The sequence below is a fragment of the Pseudophryne corroboree genome, chromosome 2 (assembly GCF_028390025.1).
Source record: "Pseudophryne corroboree isolate aPseCor3 chromosome 2, aPseCor3.hap2, whole genome shotgun sequence".
NCBI lineage: Eukaryota > Metazoa > Chordata > Amphibia > Anura > Myobatrachidae > Pseudophryne > Pseudophryne corroboree.
The window spans coordinates 849,015,452-849,033,780 of record NC_086445.1 but is presented as its reverse complement, the minus strand read 5'-3'; the positions used below and the strand labels follow the sequence as shown (position 1 = coordinate 849,033,780).

Sequence of the window (18,329 nt, the reverse complement as noted above, 5' to 3'; positions counted from 1 at the left end):
CCCATTTAACACACATGCTTCCTTGAACGCTGCGAAGGAAGTTTCACTACAGAGTTTGGATTACTGCTTTTCCCTGCTACAAATATCAGTTTCTCTCCCGCGGTGCAAAAATCACAATGAAGCTTTAGTTGCATATAATAATGCTTTGAAGATATTCTACAACCACTGCGCTACCCATCCACTTAATTGCATTATGTTTTAAAAGAAAGGAAACCAATGCAAATCTGCATAAGTCATTTTACAGCTGTTGTGTTTCTGGTTCTGGCTATCACTTATCTCTTCCTGTAATTACTGGAGCAGCTTTCAGCAATCAAGTTTCTTTTTTTTTCTTCTCTATTTTGTGGAATTTTTTAACATCATGTACAGTAAAATAGGTATCTGCAGCTGTACCCAATCCAGCTCCTAATTATCGGAAATACTACTGTATGCCAATATGACCTGTTTGTGGGGCGTTGCAAGCTTTTTTGTGGTGTTCTTGCATCTTCTACAAGCATTTGATTACGACGGCGGGAGTTTTAAGGTAAGGACTTTTTTTTATACAAAGTATTATGGAACTAAGGAGCAGTAACATGGCTTTAAGTATACATCAGGACCATGCAAACTCTATGCCAGACATGCTGGCACTTATAGTTCCAGAATAGCTGGAGAGTTACAGGTTTTCTTTTTTTACCTTTTTTTTTTACTGTAAATGTTGCACTTTTTAAAAATGTTAATAGGGGAATGATCATATTATATCAGGGGTACATTATCTGACTAAACTAGTTATCTTTTTATATTTTCATTTTATAATTATGTATATGCTGGTGCCAGGGACTTGGTTAAGCCTGGTATAAGTATTCAGTAACTGATATTTATTGTGTTGCTATAGCATTTATTAGATTAATAAGGAATTCTCAGTAAAGTATGCATTATGTACAATACATGTTTGGCTGTAATATAACACTGCATCCTATTTAGGTCTGATATTGGTGCAAGCTTTTACAATTTTAAAGTGCAACAGAATATGAGGGTGTTATATACTTTTTTTACTTTAACCCTCAGTCAGGCGCAGCTGGCCTGACAGGCGCCGCAAGGTTGTTCTCGCTCCCCTCTCTGCCCAAGGGGGCGCAGGGGCCTGTCCCTGTCCCTCCTAGTACCTTTCTATCTCCAGGTGCTGTTTGAAACCCCCCTAGTCAGTTTTCCCGCCGCCTGCGTGGAGCGCAGTAGTGACCCTCCTGGCCTCTAGGCCACACTGCGCCCAAACTCCTCTGACTTTTGAAGGTTCGTTTTTCCTTGTATTTTCATTTATTAATTGTTTATTTTGCTAATTTTCTGAATGAAAAATACAAAGGTTGTGGATATTTTGCAGAAATATGTAGGTTTGTCCAGGGTGGCCTCTCAGACACACTGCGCCCAAACTTATACTCATGTTCGTATTTTCTCTTTATTGCTTCAGATTTTCTACTGAAATGGCCCGTAAAACCTACAATTTCTCTCTTTGTACGTCCTAATGAAGGTCACTGATCACTTTAAGAGCGTCAGAATTGAGTTAATTAGGTGCTAATGACTATTTTCTAACAGGCGCCTGTCAGGCGCACTGCTCCTGAACCCGGGAGTTCCAGAGGTGCGCCTGACGGAGGGTTAATTGCACATAGAGAAATCATGACACATATAGCATTTTTATATTTAGGATATTTTGCATTGATTCATTTGTTCACATTTATTGGTGATAAAATACAAACATAATAATAACATGAGCAAAATCCAGCTCTAAGGTTGGTGTAGATAGAAAATTGTCTACATTACTAAGGAAAATAATTGCAGTTACTATACATACCATATTACATGTAGATGCATTTATTAAATGGTTTTGAAGTCACATTGTTTCAAAGTTTATAGCAGGAAAACAAACTGACTTGTTCGTAGTTCCAGATTTTATAATGCACTTCATTTTAGAATTCCGAGCAGGGGGTATATTTACTAAAGTGCAGGTTTTTATAAGTGGAGATGTTACCCATAGCAACAGCGATCGGGTCGGAATGACCCCCATTATACGTGATCATGCTGCTGACAGGAGGCTCGTGTCTGTCTTCCTAGTGTTCTCTAAAGTAACAATGTCTTAAAGAGTATTGCCTTATTCTCTTGGGACCTAGGCCCTCATTCCGAGTTGTTCGCTCGGTATTTTTCATCGCATCGCAATGAAAATCCGCTTAGTACGCATGCGCAATGTTCGCACTGCGACTGCGCCAAGTAACTTTGCTATGTAGAAAGTATTTTTACTCACGGCTTTTTCATCGCTCCGGCGAACGTAATGTGATTGACAGGAAATGGGTGTTACTGGGCGGAAACACGGCGTTTTATGGGCGTGTGGCTGAAAACGCTACCGTTTCCGGAAAAAACGCAGGAGTGGCTGGAGAAACGGTGGGAGTGCCTGGGCGAACGCTGGGTGTGTTTGTGACGTCAACCAGGAACGACAAGCACTGAACTGATCGCACAGGCAGAGTAAGTCTGGAGCTACTCTGAAACTGCTAAGTAGTTAGTAATCGCAATATTGCGAATACATCGGTCGCAATTTTAAGAAGCTAAGATTCACTCCCAGTAGGCGGCGGCTTAGCGTGTGTAACTCTGCTAAATTCGCCTTGCGACCGATCAACTCGGAATGAGGGCCCTAATTCAGATCTGATCGCAGCAGCAAATTTGTTAGCAGTTGGGCAAAACCATGTGCACTGCAAGGGGGGGGGGGGCAGATATAACATGTGCAGTGAGCTAGATTTGGGTGGGGTGTGTTCAAACTGAAATCTAAATTGCAGTGTAAAAATAAAGCAGCCAGTATGTACCCTGCACAGAAACAATATAACCCACCCAAATCTAACTCCCTCTGCACATGTTATTTCATAACCCCCCCAACCCTCGCTCCCTCCTGCAGTGCACATGGTTTTGCCCAATAGCTAACAAATTTGCTGTTGCGATTAGATCTGAATGACCCCCTTAGTCTTTTGGCTTCTACCAATATGTAAAAAACAAAAACATTTGTTAAAGAATAATGGCCTACAGAACCACTGTCAGCATGTATTATATGCTGTACATTCTAGGCCTGTTGAGAAACATGAAACAATATGAACCTTATCTGCTTATCTCTTCAGCTCCCAGCCTGTGCTCCCCATGGCCGTTGTCTCACACACTGCCACTATGCTGTCAGATAGATAAATTGTGCTCTCTCTACCACATTAGTAGTGCGTACAGACTTCCAAGTTTGCCCGACATTGTACCATTGTGTAATGTACGCATGTCGGTGTGTATCCAACTTTACACATGAGATATCCAGCACACATTGCTAGGCCAATATCAGGAGATAAACAGCAGGTCATGGCTTACTGTTCCTTGACACTGGGGGAGCAGGAGAGAGAGAAATGGATCAGGATTGAATGGTGCAGCACGCATAAGAAAGTGGCTGGTCCCTGGGGAAGAGCCAGCCACCAGGGTGAAATGTAAACTGCGATTGGCCTCAGCGGCGCACCCAACTCCCAAAGCCCTGGGCTGCAGCTCCATCACCTTATTAGTCGATCAGGCAGAGCTAGCTGCAGGTCCATCCCTGATCTGTTACACTAGTGAAGGTGGACAGTTGCTAGTTCATAGTGAAAAATGTATACAAAGACCAGCTGCTAGGGATCCATTGCTAATAGTGCATTTAGGTGCAAAGTGTGCACCAAGTCAGAACAATCTCTCACTTGTATACTGTATGTTATCGTACTTGCACAACACTGATTGTTATCTGATTTGCTATGGTTCATGTAAATTTTTCACTTGGACGCAATATGCCATAGTGAGTCATAATGAGCCTCAGGCCACAGCAGAATTATGGGTGTGTACAGTCCCAGCTCAGCTCTGGACTGAACCGGACAATTTACAATATTGTAGCCAATGGCTACCTGGGTCAAGTTACATAAAGCTACATTGCTGTGCTGAGGGAGAGTAGCAGCTGGACTGTCTTCATTTACAATTACATGTAGGTGCACCACACGTCTTCCCTAACATGGACAATGTGCACCCAGCTTTTAACCAGTGGTGTGTTACAGAAGGACTGGTAAGTAGTGATGACTACTGTGTTCACCATGTATGTATGTATGTATGTATGTAGTGGGGTGAGGTGAAGAGTGAGTATGAGAAAATAATGTTGCCATGATGGCACATACCATGCACGTTGGGTATATAATGTTAGATGACATAACTTTTATCACCACTTGTATATTTATAGATCGAGTACACTGTGATGATGTGGTATGTCATCGCTTAGGCGCATACCCGACCTAACCCTAACATGCACTGTGATTTATATGTAAGCATATATGTATGTGTAATACATATAGGGGGTAATTCCAAGTTGATCGCAGCAGGATATTTTTTTAGCAGTTGGGCAAAACCATGTGTACTGCAGGGGGGGCAGATATAACATTTGCAGAGAGAGTTAGATTTGGGTGGGTTATTTTGTTTCTGTGCAGGGTAAATACAGGCTGCTTTATTTTTACACTGCAATTTAGATTGCAGATTGAACTCACCACACCCAAATCTATCTCTCTCTGCACATGTTATATCTGCCCCCCCTGCAGTGCACATGGTTTTGCCCAACTGCTAAAAAATTACCTGCTGCGATCAACTTGGAATTACCCCCATACTGTATATGTTTGCTTTAGTTTTACAAAGATGGTCATTTTCACAATATTCTTTTTTTGACCCAATATGACCCTTTATGAAAGGTATGTACGGCTGTGTCTTCATACATCTTGCCTCAGTATGCCACGTAGCGGGAGATGCCTGGCGTGAGTGAGCTGATTATTAGCCTCATTAGCGTCATTAGCCTCGGGCGTCTTTTGTGCTTAAAAATGCATCTTATTCACATAGCTATGCAAATAAGATGCGCAAGCAGCTCATGCGGACTAAAATGATATGTGGCATGCCTAGGTGATATGTGGCATGCCTAGGGTGGTCATTCCGAGTTGATCGCCCACTAGCCGTTTTTAGCAGCCGTGCAAACGCATTGTCGCCGCCCACTGGGGAGTGTATTTTCACTTTGCAGAAGTGCGATCGCCTGTGCAGTGGAGCGGCTGCAAAAACATTTTGTGCAAAACAAGACCAGCCCTGGACTTACTCTCCGTGTGCGTTGATTCTAACATTGGAGGGTTGGCTTTTGACGTCACACACCCGCCGAGTGTTCACCCAGCCACGCCTGCATTTTCCCTGGCACGCCTGCGTTTTTGTAAGCATTCCCTGAAAACGGTCAGTTGACACCCAGAAACGCCCCTTTCCTGTCCATTTTCTTGCGGCCGCCAGTGCGAATGAAAATGTCGCTAGAACCTGTGCAAAATCACGAAAAGGCCTTTGTACCCGTACGTCGCGCGTGCACAATGCGGTGCATACGCATGCACAGAAATGCCGATTTTTAGCATGATTGCTGCGCTGCGAACAACGGCAGCTAGCGATCAACTCGGAATGACCCCCTATATTCTGTTTGCAACCTTGGCTGTATGTGCATACAAATTAGTACGTTGCAGTGTTTTCTAGGAAAACACTGTAGCGTAGCATTCCGTATACAGATACAACAGCAGACGCACACAGAATATAGGCATGTCGCATATCCTTTTAATCAGCATAAGCATAATCATTTTGTGACTTGGATGCATTTTAGTGGAAAAAGTTGCACGAAAAGACGTTCAGCGCTATTGAGTTGATGTGATTAGAAGGGCTGTCTAATATGCCAGGAGGCTAGATGTAAGTGGGCACATGTATGGGCACACAATCAGTCTGTGTGTAAGACAGCCCATTGCAATAGCATGTCAAAGAAAATTTCTGCTTAAGCAACACACAGTATGCTGTAGTGTCATTCTATCTATTGATGGGTGTATTGATCATAAAATATGTGAATGTTATCAGCTGTTCTATGATATAAGTCAACTTGCATTTATTTTGTTTATTGTGAAGCATGTGGTAATTCTAAAAAGGTTGCAACCATGCAGAAAAGTGTGTTGTGGGCTATTATCTTGTACACAGTAATTCTGAATGGATAGTAGTGTTATTCTATAGTAACATCAGCATTTGCCGACGTTTGTGACCTTTCAAAACTTTACGAAACATTTTCATCCGTTTTATTGAGCTGTTTGTGCTGCAATCATCAGGACATCTGTAACTGTAAACATTCCAGACATATATCTGAACTCACCCTGCACATTACTAGACATTGTCTGCACTAATAAAAGACACGTGCCTCTTGTCTTTTTTATTTTAGGCCTTTTTTGGGAAGAGGTTTTATTTGATGTTGTAAATGGTATTAGTAATGGCAATAGAAAATGCAAATGCATTACCAGAAATAAGAACATTGGCAGTAGTGTAATGCAGACCATACATCAGCCAAATGATTTTCTGATTCGATCCGCCAATCAGCGCTTAAATATGATGATTGGCTGACATTGATGATCTGTGATCCATCAGGGATTTGGTAAACTCCAGCATGGTAAAGATCCCAGACTCTGTGATCTTGACCAATTTTTTGTCAGAATCTGCGACTCAAGGATTTCCAATATGATGGATTTCCCCAATCTGCTGACCCAGGTATCGGTAGAATTGCCCAACACTCCACTGATATATAGGCCTCATAAGTGATGAGAAAGAAGTGCCCTTATGCTCCACCCCATCTCTCCTGCTGCTCTGTCTGGGCTCCCGTTCTGTCCCACCTCTCCTTCCCTGCTGCCTGTCCAACCTAACATGCTACTCCAGCCCACCCAACATGCCACTTCTCCCAGCCTCCCTGCTGCTTTGCCTGGCCTCACATGCTGCTCCGCCCCTTACCTGCACCCTGGTGGTAGTTCAGCCTGCCCTGTATAGTATTTGGCCTGCCGCAGCTCATTACTCTGGAGAACTCAATCCATCCAGTCCTTTTAAATAATGTAGAATAGAAGCTGTTAAATTTGATCTAGTGAGTCCTCCTGCATTGTAAGGAGAAGGTATTGAGTTTGGGTTCAGGAAGCAGCAGGGTCCTTGCACCAGGGCCGTCTTTTCGTATGGGCTCAATCAGGCCCGGCGCTACCCGCTCAGCAAAGGGATGCAGAGCAGGTAGGCGCCAGGCCAGGAGAGGCGCTGTCTCTGCTCTGCATCCCCGCTGCTGCGTCGGCCTGTTGTGGGTGTGTGTGTGTGTCGGGGGGGGGGTTGTTTGTATAAGTGCCATTTTCTATGGGCATTACATATAAGCGTCACTACCACTATGGGCATTACATATAAGCGTCACTACCACTATGGGCATTACATATAAGCGGCACTACTACTATGCGCATTACGTAAAAGCGCCACTGCTACTATGCGCATTACGTATAAGCGGCACTACTGCTATGGGCATTAAATATAAGCGTCACTACTACTATGCACAATATGTAAAAGCGCCACTGCTACTATGTGCATTACATATAAGCGGCACTACTGCTATGGGCATTACATATAAGCGGCACTACTACTATGCGCATTACGTATAAGCGGCGCTACTGTTATGGGCATTACATAGAAGTGGCACTACTACTATGGACATTACGTTAAAGCGGCGCTACTACTATGGACATTACGTAAAAGCAGCGCTGCTACTATGGGCATTATGTAAAAGCGTCACTACTATGGGCATTACGTATAAGCGATGCTACTACTGTGGGCATTATGTTTAAACGGCGCTACTACTATGGACATTACGCATAAGAGGCACTACTACAATGGGCATTACATATAAGGGGCGCTAATACTATCGGTGTTACGTATAAGTGGCGCTACTACTATGGGCATTACGTATAAGGGGCGCTGCTACTATGGTCATTACGTATACAGGGCGCTACTACTATCTATGGGCATTATGTGTATAAGCGGCACTACTACTTGCTGTGTAATGTGAATACGATTGTGCTACTGTGCGGCGTTAATTGAAATGGGGGTACTTTGTGTGATCACCCCCATTCCTTGTGAGAACACACCCCTTTTTCCAGCGCACGCTGTCCCTTTATAAAGTGTGGGAGGGCACAAATTTTTAGTTTGCAGGAGGGCGCCGAACAACCTAGCACCGGCCCTGGGCTCAATGGGCACTTGCCCAAGGGCCCCAGGAGTATAAGGGCCCAGGCTGATAGCTGAGGGTCTCCTCTTTCTGAGGGTACGAGATTTTAAAAAATTGGCCTTGGGGAACCGGAGATATCAGACTTCAAAGCAGTGGTCCTAACCCAAGCCTGTTAATTGCTCTTTCCAGACAGATATCGTGGGTTCTGTCTGACTTACAGTTTTTCTGAATGTATAAGCCAAAAGCTGGGACTCTCCCCTTTCGGTGGATACTGGCAGCTTGTCTCTACTATGCCCAGAACCAGAGATATCAGCCTTCCAGCAGCTGTACCTGCTCCAGCTCCACACGCCTGGTATGCAGTTTTATATTTTCATTGATGGATTGCTCTGGTTCCTGAACTCTGATCCCCAAGTCCCCAGAACCTCCTGAAAGGTGGGACTTTCTCGTTTTTGATCCCAAGCTAAGAAATCTATTTCCAGGAATTTGAGATATCTGCAGTCCAGCAAGCTACCTTCCCACCAGAAAATGATGAATATTAAGCCCACTCCACTATCCACTCCTCCCCTACGTATTAAACACCCCCTACCACCCTGGAAGTCATGAACCGGCGGGGGCTCCTTCATTCAGCCCAATGCCCCCTTCCACAGTTTAGTGTTCTCCCTCCCGCCCCATCTCCCACCATCTGTGCGGTAAAGGAGTAATTAGCAGAAATTACTGCTCCATGTCCCACATGCTGAGCGGAAGATAGAACACCCCCTACCGCCCACGGGACATCAAAGTTACCGCTGATAGCAACCCCTGCCACTGGAGGATGGGTAGGGGCCCCAGTGCATTGCTGTGCCCAGGGGCCTACACTGCTGTTAAGATGGCCCTGCCTTGCACCCATATTGGTTAATGAGGTATAAAGAGAGAGATAAAGGAGAGTGGAGAAGTTGCCCTAATGACACAGAATACACACATGAAAAGCCAACACACAATGCACACACAAAAAATATTAATTCTGAGGGGCTTGCCTATATTGTATGTTCCAATATTTCCCGTGATCTTGTATATGCCTGATCTTGTCTCATCTCCTATTTATCAAAGGTCTCTTTGCTGACAGTTGTTCCCTCCAGTCTGTCTACTTGACCCTTACCCCCTTTATAGCCCTTTCCTTGTGTTTTTTGTCTGCTTGACTCCTCACCACATATCTGACTTTCTTGTCTCCACCATGGGCCTAATTCAGACCTGATGGCAGCAGCAAAATTGTTCATTAATAGGCAACACCATGTGCACTGCAGGTGGGGCAAATATAGCATATGCAGAGAGTGTTATATTTGGGTGGGGTGTGTTTAACCTTAAATCTAAATTGCAGTGTAAAAATAAAGCAGATAGAGTTTACCCTGCACAGAAACATAATAACCCTGCCAAATCTCTATTTCTCTGCACATGTTACATCTGCCCCACTTGCAGTGCACATGGGGGTAATTCCAAGTTGATCGCAGCAGGAATTTTGTTAGCAGTTGGGCAAAACCATGTGCACTGCAGGGGGGGCAGATATAACATGTGCAGAGAGAGTTAGATTTGGGTGGGTTATTTTGTTTCTGTGCAGGGTAAATACTGGCTGCTTTATTTTTACACTGCAATTTAGATTTCAGTTTGAACACACCCCACCCACATCTAACCCTCTCTGCACATGTTAAATCTGCCTCCCCTGCAGTGCACATGGTTTTGCCCAACTGCTGACAAAATTCCTGCTGCGATCAACTTGGAATTACCCCCATGGTTTTGTCCATTAGAGAACAATTTTGCTGCTGCAATCAGGTCTGAATTAGGCACCATGGGGTTAATTCAGAGTTGATCGCAGCAGCAAATTTGTTAGCAGCTGGGCAAAACCATGTGCACTGCAGGTGGGGCAGATATAACATTTGCAGAGAGAGTTAGATTTGAGTGGGTTGTTTTGTTTCTGTGCAGGGTAAGTACTGGCTGCTTTATTTTTACACTGCAATTTAGATTTCAGTTTGAACACACCCCACCCAAATCTAACTCTCTCTGCACATGTTATATCTGCCCCTCCCTGCAGTGCACATGGTTTTGCCCAACTGCTAACAAATTTGCTGCTGCGATCAACTCAGAATTACCCCCCATATCTCTTCTGCACATTGCAACTTGCTTCATGTCTGCCTGGTTTGTCCTTGCTCTCTTTCTCTCCCTATAGAATGTATTATTATTATTATCGGGTTCTAGACCTGATATTTGTAATTTCTGATTACTGCATGAAGTTTTGCCTGAATGCAATAAAACACACATGCAGGGACAGGGGTTTTGAAATGAGCCCGTCCTGGGGATTTGTAAGAAGTGAAGTGATAATTAATGCTATTATTTCACTCCTCTTTCAGTAACCCATGGTACTACTATGCATGTTCATTCTGAGGGCTACGCAAGTGTAGTGGGCATTGCCAGGGAGGGTTCTTACTGTATGCAAAGTGTGGGTAAATCTGATTGCCTAGCAGCACCTCATTAAAACCTCTGTGGCTGCTTCTGCTGTTGCAAATAAAGATTATTGGAACATTCAGGGGATCCATGATATTTGCGTGTACTCCCAAAAATTGCTGTTTGGGAGGAAGGGGGGTATCTTGCAAATATTGTTTAACAAATATGCCCCTATGTGCTTTCTGTCCCTTTGCCTCATCGATTACTTCACCCCAGGGGTGTATCTAGGGGTCCGAGCGCCCCTGGCAAAGTAAGGGCTGGTGCCCCCTCCCGCCCCACATATTTGAAATAAAAGGGCATGGCCTTGTGAGGAAGGGGCGTGTCCACACAATAGTACTCCCAATTCAAATGATGCCACACAGTATCATATTACACCGCACAGTAGTGTCTCTTATTCACGTTATGCCACACAGTAGTACCCCTATAGGAAACACTGTCTATAGAAGGCATATGGGGAATGCAAATAGAAATAGACCAGTGCTAATAAATACATTTTTATTTTTATAAGTGGAATGCGGTCAAACCGCATTCAGGGATGCGACTGCAATATCCCTGTTCTCAGCGCTCTGTCGATTGGATCACATTGGCTGTAAACACCTCTACCTGATTGACAGGCAGAGGCGTTCACAGGGAGGGCGGGGGGCAGTGATGGACCGTTGCGGGGTCGGCGTGGGGAAAACGGGGTCGGGCCGTCTGCATTTTCAAGGCGGCTGAGTGACATCACACGCAGCCACCCCTATGTGAAAAATGGCGGCGACCACCTGCATACGCAGCCCAGCTGCAGGGGGTTTTCCACAGTTGCTGCAATCACAATGTAGTCGCAGTTGCTGAGCAGGCCATTCAGCATGCTGGACGGTCTTGCCCTGCGATGGATGAGAATCCACCAGCATGCAATAGAAAATAAATCTACAATTCTTACCGAATAACCCCCGCTGCCATTAGTACATCTGATCCCGCCCATAGGCAACACATATACACTTACATACATACTGTCACACACAAAGCACATACAGTACATATGATATACAGTACAGTCACACATACAGTATATACAAATAGTTCACACATGCACACATATATACAGTCATATACATACATAGTTACACACTAATACACACATAAATACAGTATATACTTATACACACACAAACATACATACACATATAGGGGGTAATTCCAAGTTGATCGCAGCAGGAAATTTTTTAGCAGTTGGGCAAAACCATGTGCACTGCAGGGGAGGCAAATATAACATGTGCAGAGAGAGTTAGATTTGGGTGGGTTATTTTGTTTCTGTGCAGGGTAACTACTGTCTGCTTTATTTTTACACTGCAATTTAGATTGCAGATTGAACTCACCACAGCCAAATCTAACTCTCTCTGCACATGTTATATTTGCCTCCCCTGCAGTGCACATTGGGGGTAATTCCAAGTTGATCGCAGCAGGACATTTTTTAGCAATTGGGCAAAACCATGTGCACTGCAGGGGAGGCAGATATAACATGTGCAGAGAGAGTTAGATTTGGGTGTGGTGTGTTCAATCTGCAATCTAATTTGCAGTGTAAAAATAAAGCAGCCAGTATTTACCCTGCGCAGAAACAAAATAACCCACCCAAATCTTACTCTCTCTACACGTTATATCTGCCTCCCCTGCAGTGCATATGGGCCCTCATTCCGAGTTGTTCGCTCGGTATTTTTCATCGCATCGCAGTGAAAATCCGCTTAGTACGCATGCGCAATGTTCGCACTGCGACTGCGCCAAGTAACTTTACTATGAAGAAAGTATTTTTACTCACGGCTTTTTCTTCGCTCCGGCGATCGTAATGTGATTGACAGGAAATGGGTGTTACTGGGCGGAAACACGGCGTTTCAGGGGCGTGTGGCTGAAAACGCTACCGTTTCCGGAAAAAACGCAGGAGTGGCCAGAGAAACGGTGGGAGTGCCTGGGCGAACGCTGGGTGTGTTTATGACGTCAACCAGGAACGACAAGCACTGAACTGATCGCACAGGCAGAGTAAGTCTGGAGCTACTCTGAAACTGCTAAGTAGTTAGTAATCGCAATATTGCGAATACATCGGTCGCAATTTTAAGAAGCTAAGATTCACTCCCAGTAGGCGGCGGCTTAGCGTGTGTAACTCTGCTAAATTCGCCTTGCGACCGATCAACTCGGAATGAGGGCCATGGTTTTGCCCAATTGCTATCAAAAATCCTGCTGCGATCAACTTGAATTACCCCCTATATACAGTATTACAGAGCTCATAGTATGGTGGTTAATATACATTACAGAACCTTTTGATTGTGGCCAGTTTATGACTCAAAGGCTGCCCACTTGGGGCTAAGTTGCAATAAAGAGACCTACAGTACTGTGGAGTCCTGAATACAGCAAAAAGTCCATTCCCTGGTAGCCAACTTTACAATATAAAGTGCATCTTTTACAGCAGAACCCATTCCATGCTGGTCAGTGTATAGGGAGGTTTAAGAGAGGTAGGGGCCCATGTGCAGTCTCTGGACGGGCCCCTTACTCTCTCACAGCACCTGACACAGCTCATGCACCTCACATGGGACTAGTACAACTGCCAATACTAATGGCGGTTGCATCGCTGGCAGCATGGGAGTCCGAATGCTGGTGCACGAGTCCCGCATTAGACCTACAGATTCCTGCATTAGCACAAGGCAGTAAATCCAGCTTCCATGGATGTCTGCAACTATGCCACTATGCGTCCAGCTCAGAATCAGCCCCTAACTCACTACAAGAGGACCCAAGGGTTTGCAGCATCTTGGAATTGGATCACTATATTTTGGCAAACATGCTTGTACTGTATTTCTTTCACACTTTTCCAGATCTTAAGAGATACAAATTCCTAGGGCTTATTTGTAGCTTAATCCCTGAAAACACCCTTTTCTGGGGTTACCAACAAATAATTAGTTCAGTATCATCCTAATGTGTTACTGAGGGACTGTAGTATCTACGATACTTGCTGTGATTCCTCCATTCCTGCTGGCAGTCGCATCCCCCATAGGCTTCTGCATTCTCTGAGGTTTGGCCACATTTTAAAGCTTGATGCATCTACCCTGCTTCTCCTAATGGGTCGTGGCCTCAAGGTTAAGCTGCCCTCAGGTTTACATAAAAGCCCTTTAGTTGCTCTTGTTTCATATTTAGGGAGACCTCAGACTGGTGCAGATGCTCACATGGCAGTGGCCACACCAACACAGAACTGGTCACAAATTCTCCACTTCTACATTAGGTGAGATGTTTCAAGCCATGGAGAAGTTGCTTCAAAGCCCCCAGTCAGCTTCTGATTATCTAACACAGTTTTTGAAATGACATAAGCTTATTGGTTGCTTTGGCCTAATTCGCTTTAGCTCTCTCCAAACACTTGATACATATCCCTGTTGGAGAGAGATACAGTAGAGTGGTAGTTTTAGGCAACTTTTATTCTTTTTTGTTTCCAAGGCTTGATACATCCCTCCTAATAGTCCTTGTGGACGATAACCTCCCCTTCCCTCTTACCAACTCTGACATCTTTCTCCTATATATCTGGCGAGGAAGTCATGGCCCTCATCCATTCCTCTCCCCCCCACAGCCTCCCCACTTGACCCTATCCCCTCCCACCTCCTCCTCTACCTCTCCTTCTGCCTGTTCCAATCTTGACCACTTTCTCAATCTCTCCCTCTCATCAGACACTGTGCTCTCTGCTGTCAAGCATGCTCTTGTCTCCCCTATTCTTAAAAAAAACCTACCCTTGATCCAAACACTCTCTCCAACTATCGACCCATCTCTCTCCTCCCTTTTGCCTCCAAACTTATTGAGCGTATTGTCTATAATCGTCTCACTGCCTTTCTTTCCTCTCACTCACTGCTTGACCCATTCCAGTCTGGTTTCCATTCTCTCCACTCCACTGAAACTGCCCTCACAAAAGTATACAATGACCTCCATGCAGCCAAATCTAAGGGCCACTACTCTGTGCTTATTCTTCTTGACCTCTCTGCTGCTTTTGACACTGTGGACCACACTCTCCTTCTGCAAATCCTTCACTCTCTTGGTCTGCGTGATACTGCCCTCTCCTGGCTGTCCTCCTACCTCTCTGATCGTTTCCTTCTCTGTCTACTCTCATGATGCTACCTCCGCCCCCCACTTCCACTAACTGTTGGTGTCCCCCAAGGCTCTGTTCTTGGTCCTCTCCTTTTCTCTCTCTATACGTCCTCTTTAGGTGAACTCATTAGTTCTTTTAACTTCCAATACCACCTCTATGCTGATGACACTCAAATCTACCTCTCCTCCCCTGATCTCTCCCCCGCTCTCCTCACTCGTACCTCCAACTGTCTTTCTGCTATCTCTTCCTGGATGTCCCAGCGCTTTCTTAAACTCAAGATTTCTAAGACTGAGCTGATCATCTTCCCACCCTCCCACACAACCTCCCACAATCTCATTATCCATTGATGGCTTGACTATCTTCTCTAGCCCCCAAGTACGCTGTCTTGGCGTAATCATTGACTCCTCCCTCTCCTTCAAACCACACATTCAGCACTTCTCACAAACCTGTCATTTTCATCTCAAAAACATTTCCAGGATCAGACCTTTTCTCACCCAGGATGCCACTAAGATCATTATTCACTCACTGATTATTTCCAGACTGGTCTACTGTAATCTCCTCCTAACTGGCCTCCCTGACAATTACCTCTCTCCACTCCAATCTATCCTCAATGCTGCTGCCCGGCTCATCTTCCTCACCAAACGCACTACGTCCACTTCCCCTCTCCTACAAGCCCTTCACTGGCTTCTCTTCCCTTTCAGAATCCAATTAAAACTTCTCACACTCACTTACAAAGCCCTCACCCACTCCTCTCCCATTTACATCTCTGACCTTATCACCCTTTACTCTCCCACCCATCCTCTTCGCTCTGCTAATGCACGCCGACTCTCCTGTCTTCTGATTACTTCCTTCCACTCCTATCTCCAAGATTTTTCACTTGCTGCTCCCTTTCTCTGGAATTCTTTACCTCTCCCCCTCAGACTCTCCACCTCTACAAAACTTCAAATGGGCTCTTAAGACCCACTTCTTTACCAAACCCAGCCAAATCTCATCCTAACCCTCTGTTCCACGCTCTCTATGTACCCCATCTGTGTCACCCCTGTCTGTCTACCCCTCCCCTTAGAATGTAAGCTTTCATGAATAGGGCCATGCTTATCCTTTTCTTACTTTAATAATCCTCAACTGCCCAAATCCCGCAGTTTTTTGGCCACCTTGGAACTTATCTCTATGTCATTTACTGGTGTAATTATGCTTAGTTACCCTGTACTTGTCCTATATTGTCTTCAACTGTAAGTCACTGTTTTCCTGTTTTGATTATGTGCATATGTACTCTGTAATTGGGTGCTGCGGAACCCTTGTGGCACCATATAAATAAAGGATAATAATAATGCAATCCTGATCACAGAGATTTGATAAAAAAAAAAAAACACACACAACTTGTATTCACACTTCCATCTGTCTTTGAATAAAGCGCCTTGTGGTCAAGTTGTAAGCTCACATTCTACATTACGGACCATATGTAATGGCTTGCGAGACGGCCGGAGCTCCGAGACTCCAGCCGAACTCGTACGTTTTTTTAACATCAATAATTTTTATTCAATTTTTTGTTTTGCAAAACAGGGGTGCAGAAAGAAGAAGAGGGAGGAAGGGGGGAGCAGTAAATACATAAATGAGACAACATGTATACATATACATACAGTTCAAAATCAATCAACCATATGTACCAGAAAAACTACAATGGACGTAGTACAGTAAGAAATACAGAATAAAAGAGAGTACGGGCGGCACCGAGCTCACAATAATACGAATTGCAACATTGAGCACGGAGCAATCCCAGATTCAGGAAGAGGAGAGGTCTCCATTGGGGGAAGGGGAAAGGGGGTATGAGGGTGTATGTCCAGGGAGGGGGAACGTAGTACCAAGTTTGCACCTTCAACCTCCGTGACAAAGAGAAGGCAGGGCCTCTAGCGTACTAGAGGGGACTTGGCAGAAAGGGAACAAGGCATATACTCAGTCTCCATCAAAAAGTGCATCTGAATTTTGTGTATGACTTTCAGTAAATGGGGGGGAATGGGTTGTTTCCAATTCTGGGCTAAGGCCGCACGGGCTGCGAGGCAAATATGACCTAAAACGTACTGTAAATGAGCACCCACGGAACGCGGGTAGACATAATAAAGCTATAAGGGGGGAGGGGGACAGGTTGAGTTCAAGCACTTTATTAATTAGCCCAAACACCTCAACCCAGTACGATTTAATATGGGGGCAGGTCCAAAAAATATGAAAAAGATGGCCCACCTCACCGCATAGACGCCAACAAAACTTCGAGCATGCAGGCCAAATCATGCGCAACCTATCAGGCGTGAGATATAGTCTATGCAGTAACTTGACGTTCATCTCGGAGTGATTTAGGCATTTAGACATTGCAAAGGACGACATGAAAATGTTTTGCCATTGAGAGCCGGTTAGGGTACAGCCAATATCCGTCTCCCACCTGATTTGGGCTCTAGTTTTAAAAACGGGAATCAGTGTTAGTAATTTTTTGTACCAGAAGGAGATCTCACCTGTGGAGGTATCATTAGAAAGTCGGCCTAGGACCTGTGAAATAGGAGGGGGCAGTGGGGTGGGGGCAAGGTGAAGGCTGTTCCACCAATGTTGTATTTTATAGTATCTGAGCCTCTCAGAGTCAGGTAAGGCAAAGCGTTCCTGAATGTCAGAAAAGGAGCTAAGTATGGACCCATTAAACAGATCTCCCAGGAGACCAATCCCTCTAGAACGCCAACCTGCCAGATTAAGATTAGGAACTAGGGTGGCTACTGTGCATAGTGAGATTCGAGACAGATTATGAAAGGAGGGGGATAAACCCATGGCCAGTCTGTCCCAGGCCTGTAGCGTGGCTCGGGTTGAAGGGAGAAGGCGTATGTCTGATGGTCGCATAGATTTAGGAAGCCAGAAGGGATCCCTCAAGGGAAACCTGGGGCACGCTAATCCCTCCAGACACGTCCATCCCGGATGTATATCACTACAGAGAGCTTTAATCTGGGCTAAGAGGCAGGCTTCTTGGTATAGGGAAAGATTAGGCATGTCCAGGCCACCAACTCTCCTAGGTAATGACATCCTCGCACGGGCCAATTTAGACGGACGCGAAGACCAGATATAATTGGTGAGAATAGTAGTAGCCTTATCTAAATATTTCTTGGGGAAAACAAAGGGAATTGTACAAAACAGAAACATTAATTTGGGAAGCAACAACATTTTAAAAGCGGCCAGACGCCCCAGCCAAGATATCTCATAGTTAAGCCACGATTTGGTGAACAACTGTAATAAGGGCAGTAAAGGAGGGAGGTTAAGTTCAAATACAGAAGAGGAGGATGGGGGGATAGAGATACCCAAATATCGTATTGAGGTCATTTGCCAATTGTAGGGATATTTAGCATGTAGAGGGGCCACGGAGTGGGTGAGATTAATAGGCAGGGCATCAGTTTTAGTTGTGTTTAATTTGTAATAGGATGCTGCAGAGTACCCATCTAAAATATTGTGTAAATGAGGGAGTGTGGTGGAAGGGTCGGTTACAAACAAGAGAACATCGTCCGCGAATAAACAGAGTTTATGGGGGGTGTCATCGAACTGGAGTCCTGGGAACTGTGGGTCCGCTCGAATCTTAGCTGCTAAAGGCTCGATTGCCAGGACAAAAATGAGAGGGCAGAGAGGACAGCCCTGACGGGTGCCATTGTAAATTGGGAAGGGAGAAGATAGAAAACCATTACTAAAGAC

At 44.9% G+C, this 18,329-nt stretch overlaps 1 protein-coding gene across 2 annotated transcripts in view; it reads left to right on the top strand.

Annotated features, from left to right (window-relative positions):
• Positions 1–5: 5 nt before the first annotated feature.
• The window catches only part of VEGFD (vascular endothelial growth factor D), a 142,446-nt gene continuing 124,122 nt past the window's right edge, over positions 6–18,329 (top strand). The window contains exon 1 of one of the 2 annotated variants that reach the window (XM_063955794.1): positions 6–520. In XM_063955794.1, coding sequence (XP_063811864.1) covers positions 434–520 — 87 coding nt within the window. In that variant the 5' untranslated portion in view covers positions 6–433. Of the gene's footprint in view, positions 521–3,964; positions 4,064–18,329 lie in introns of those variants that run through there. The other variant, XM_063955795.1, reaches the window with a different exon arrangement.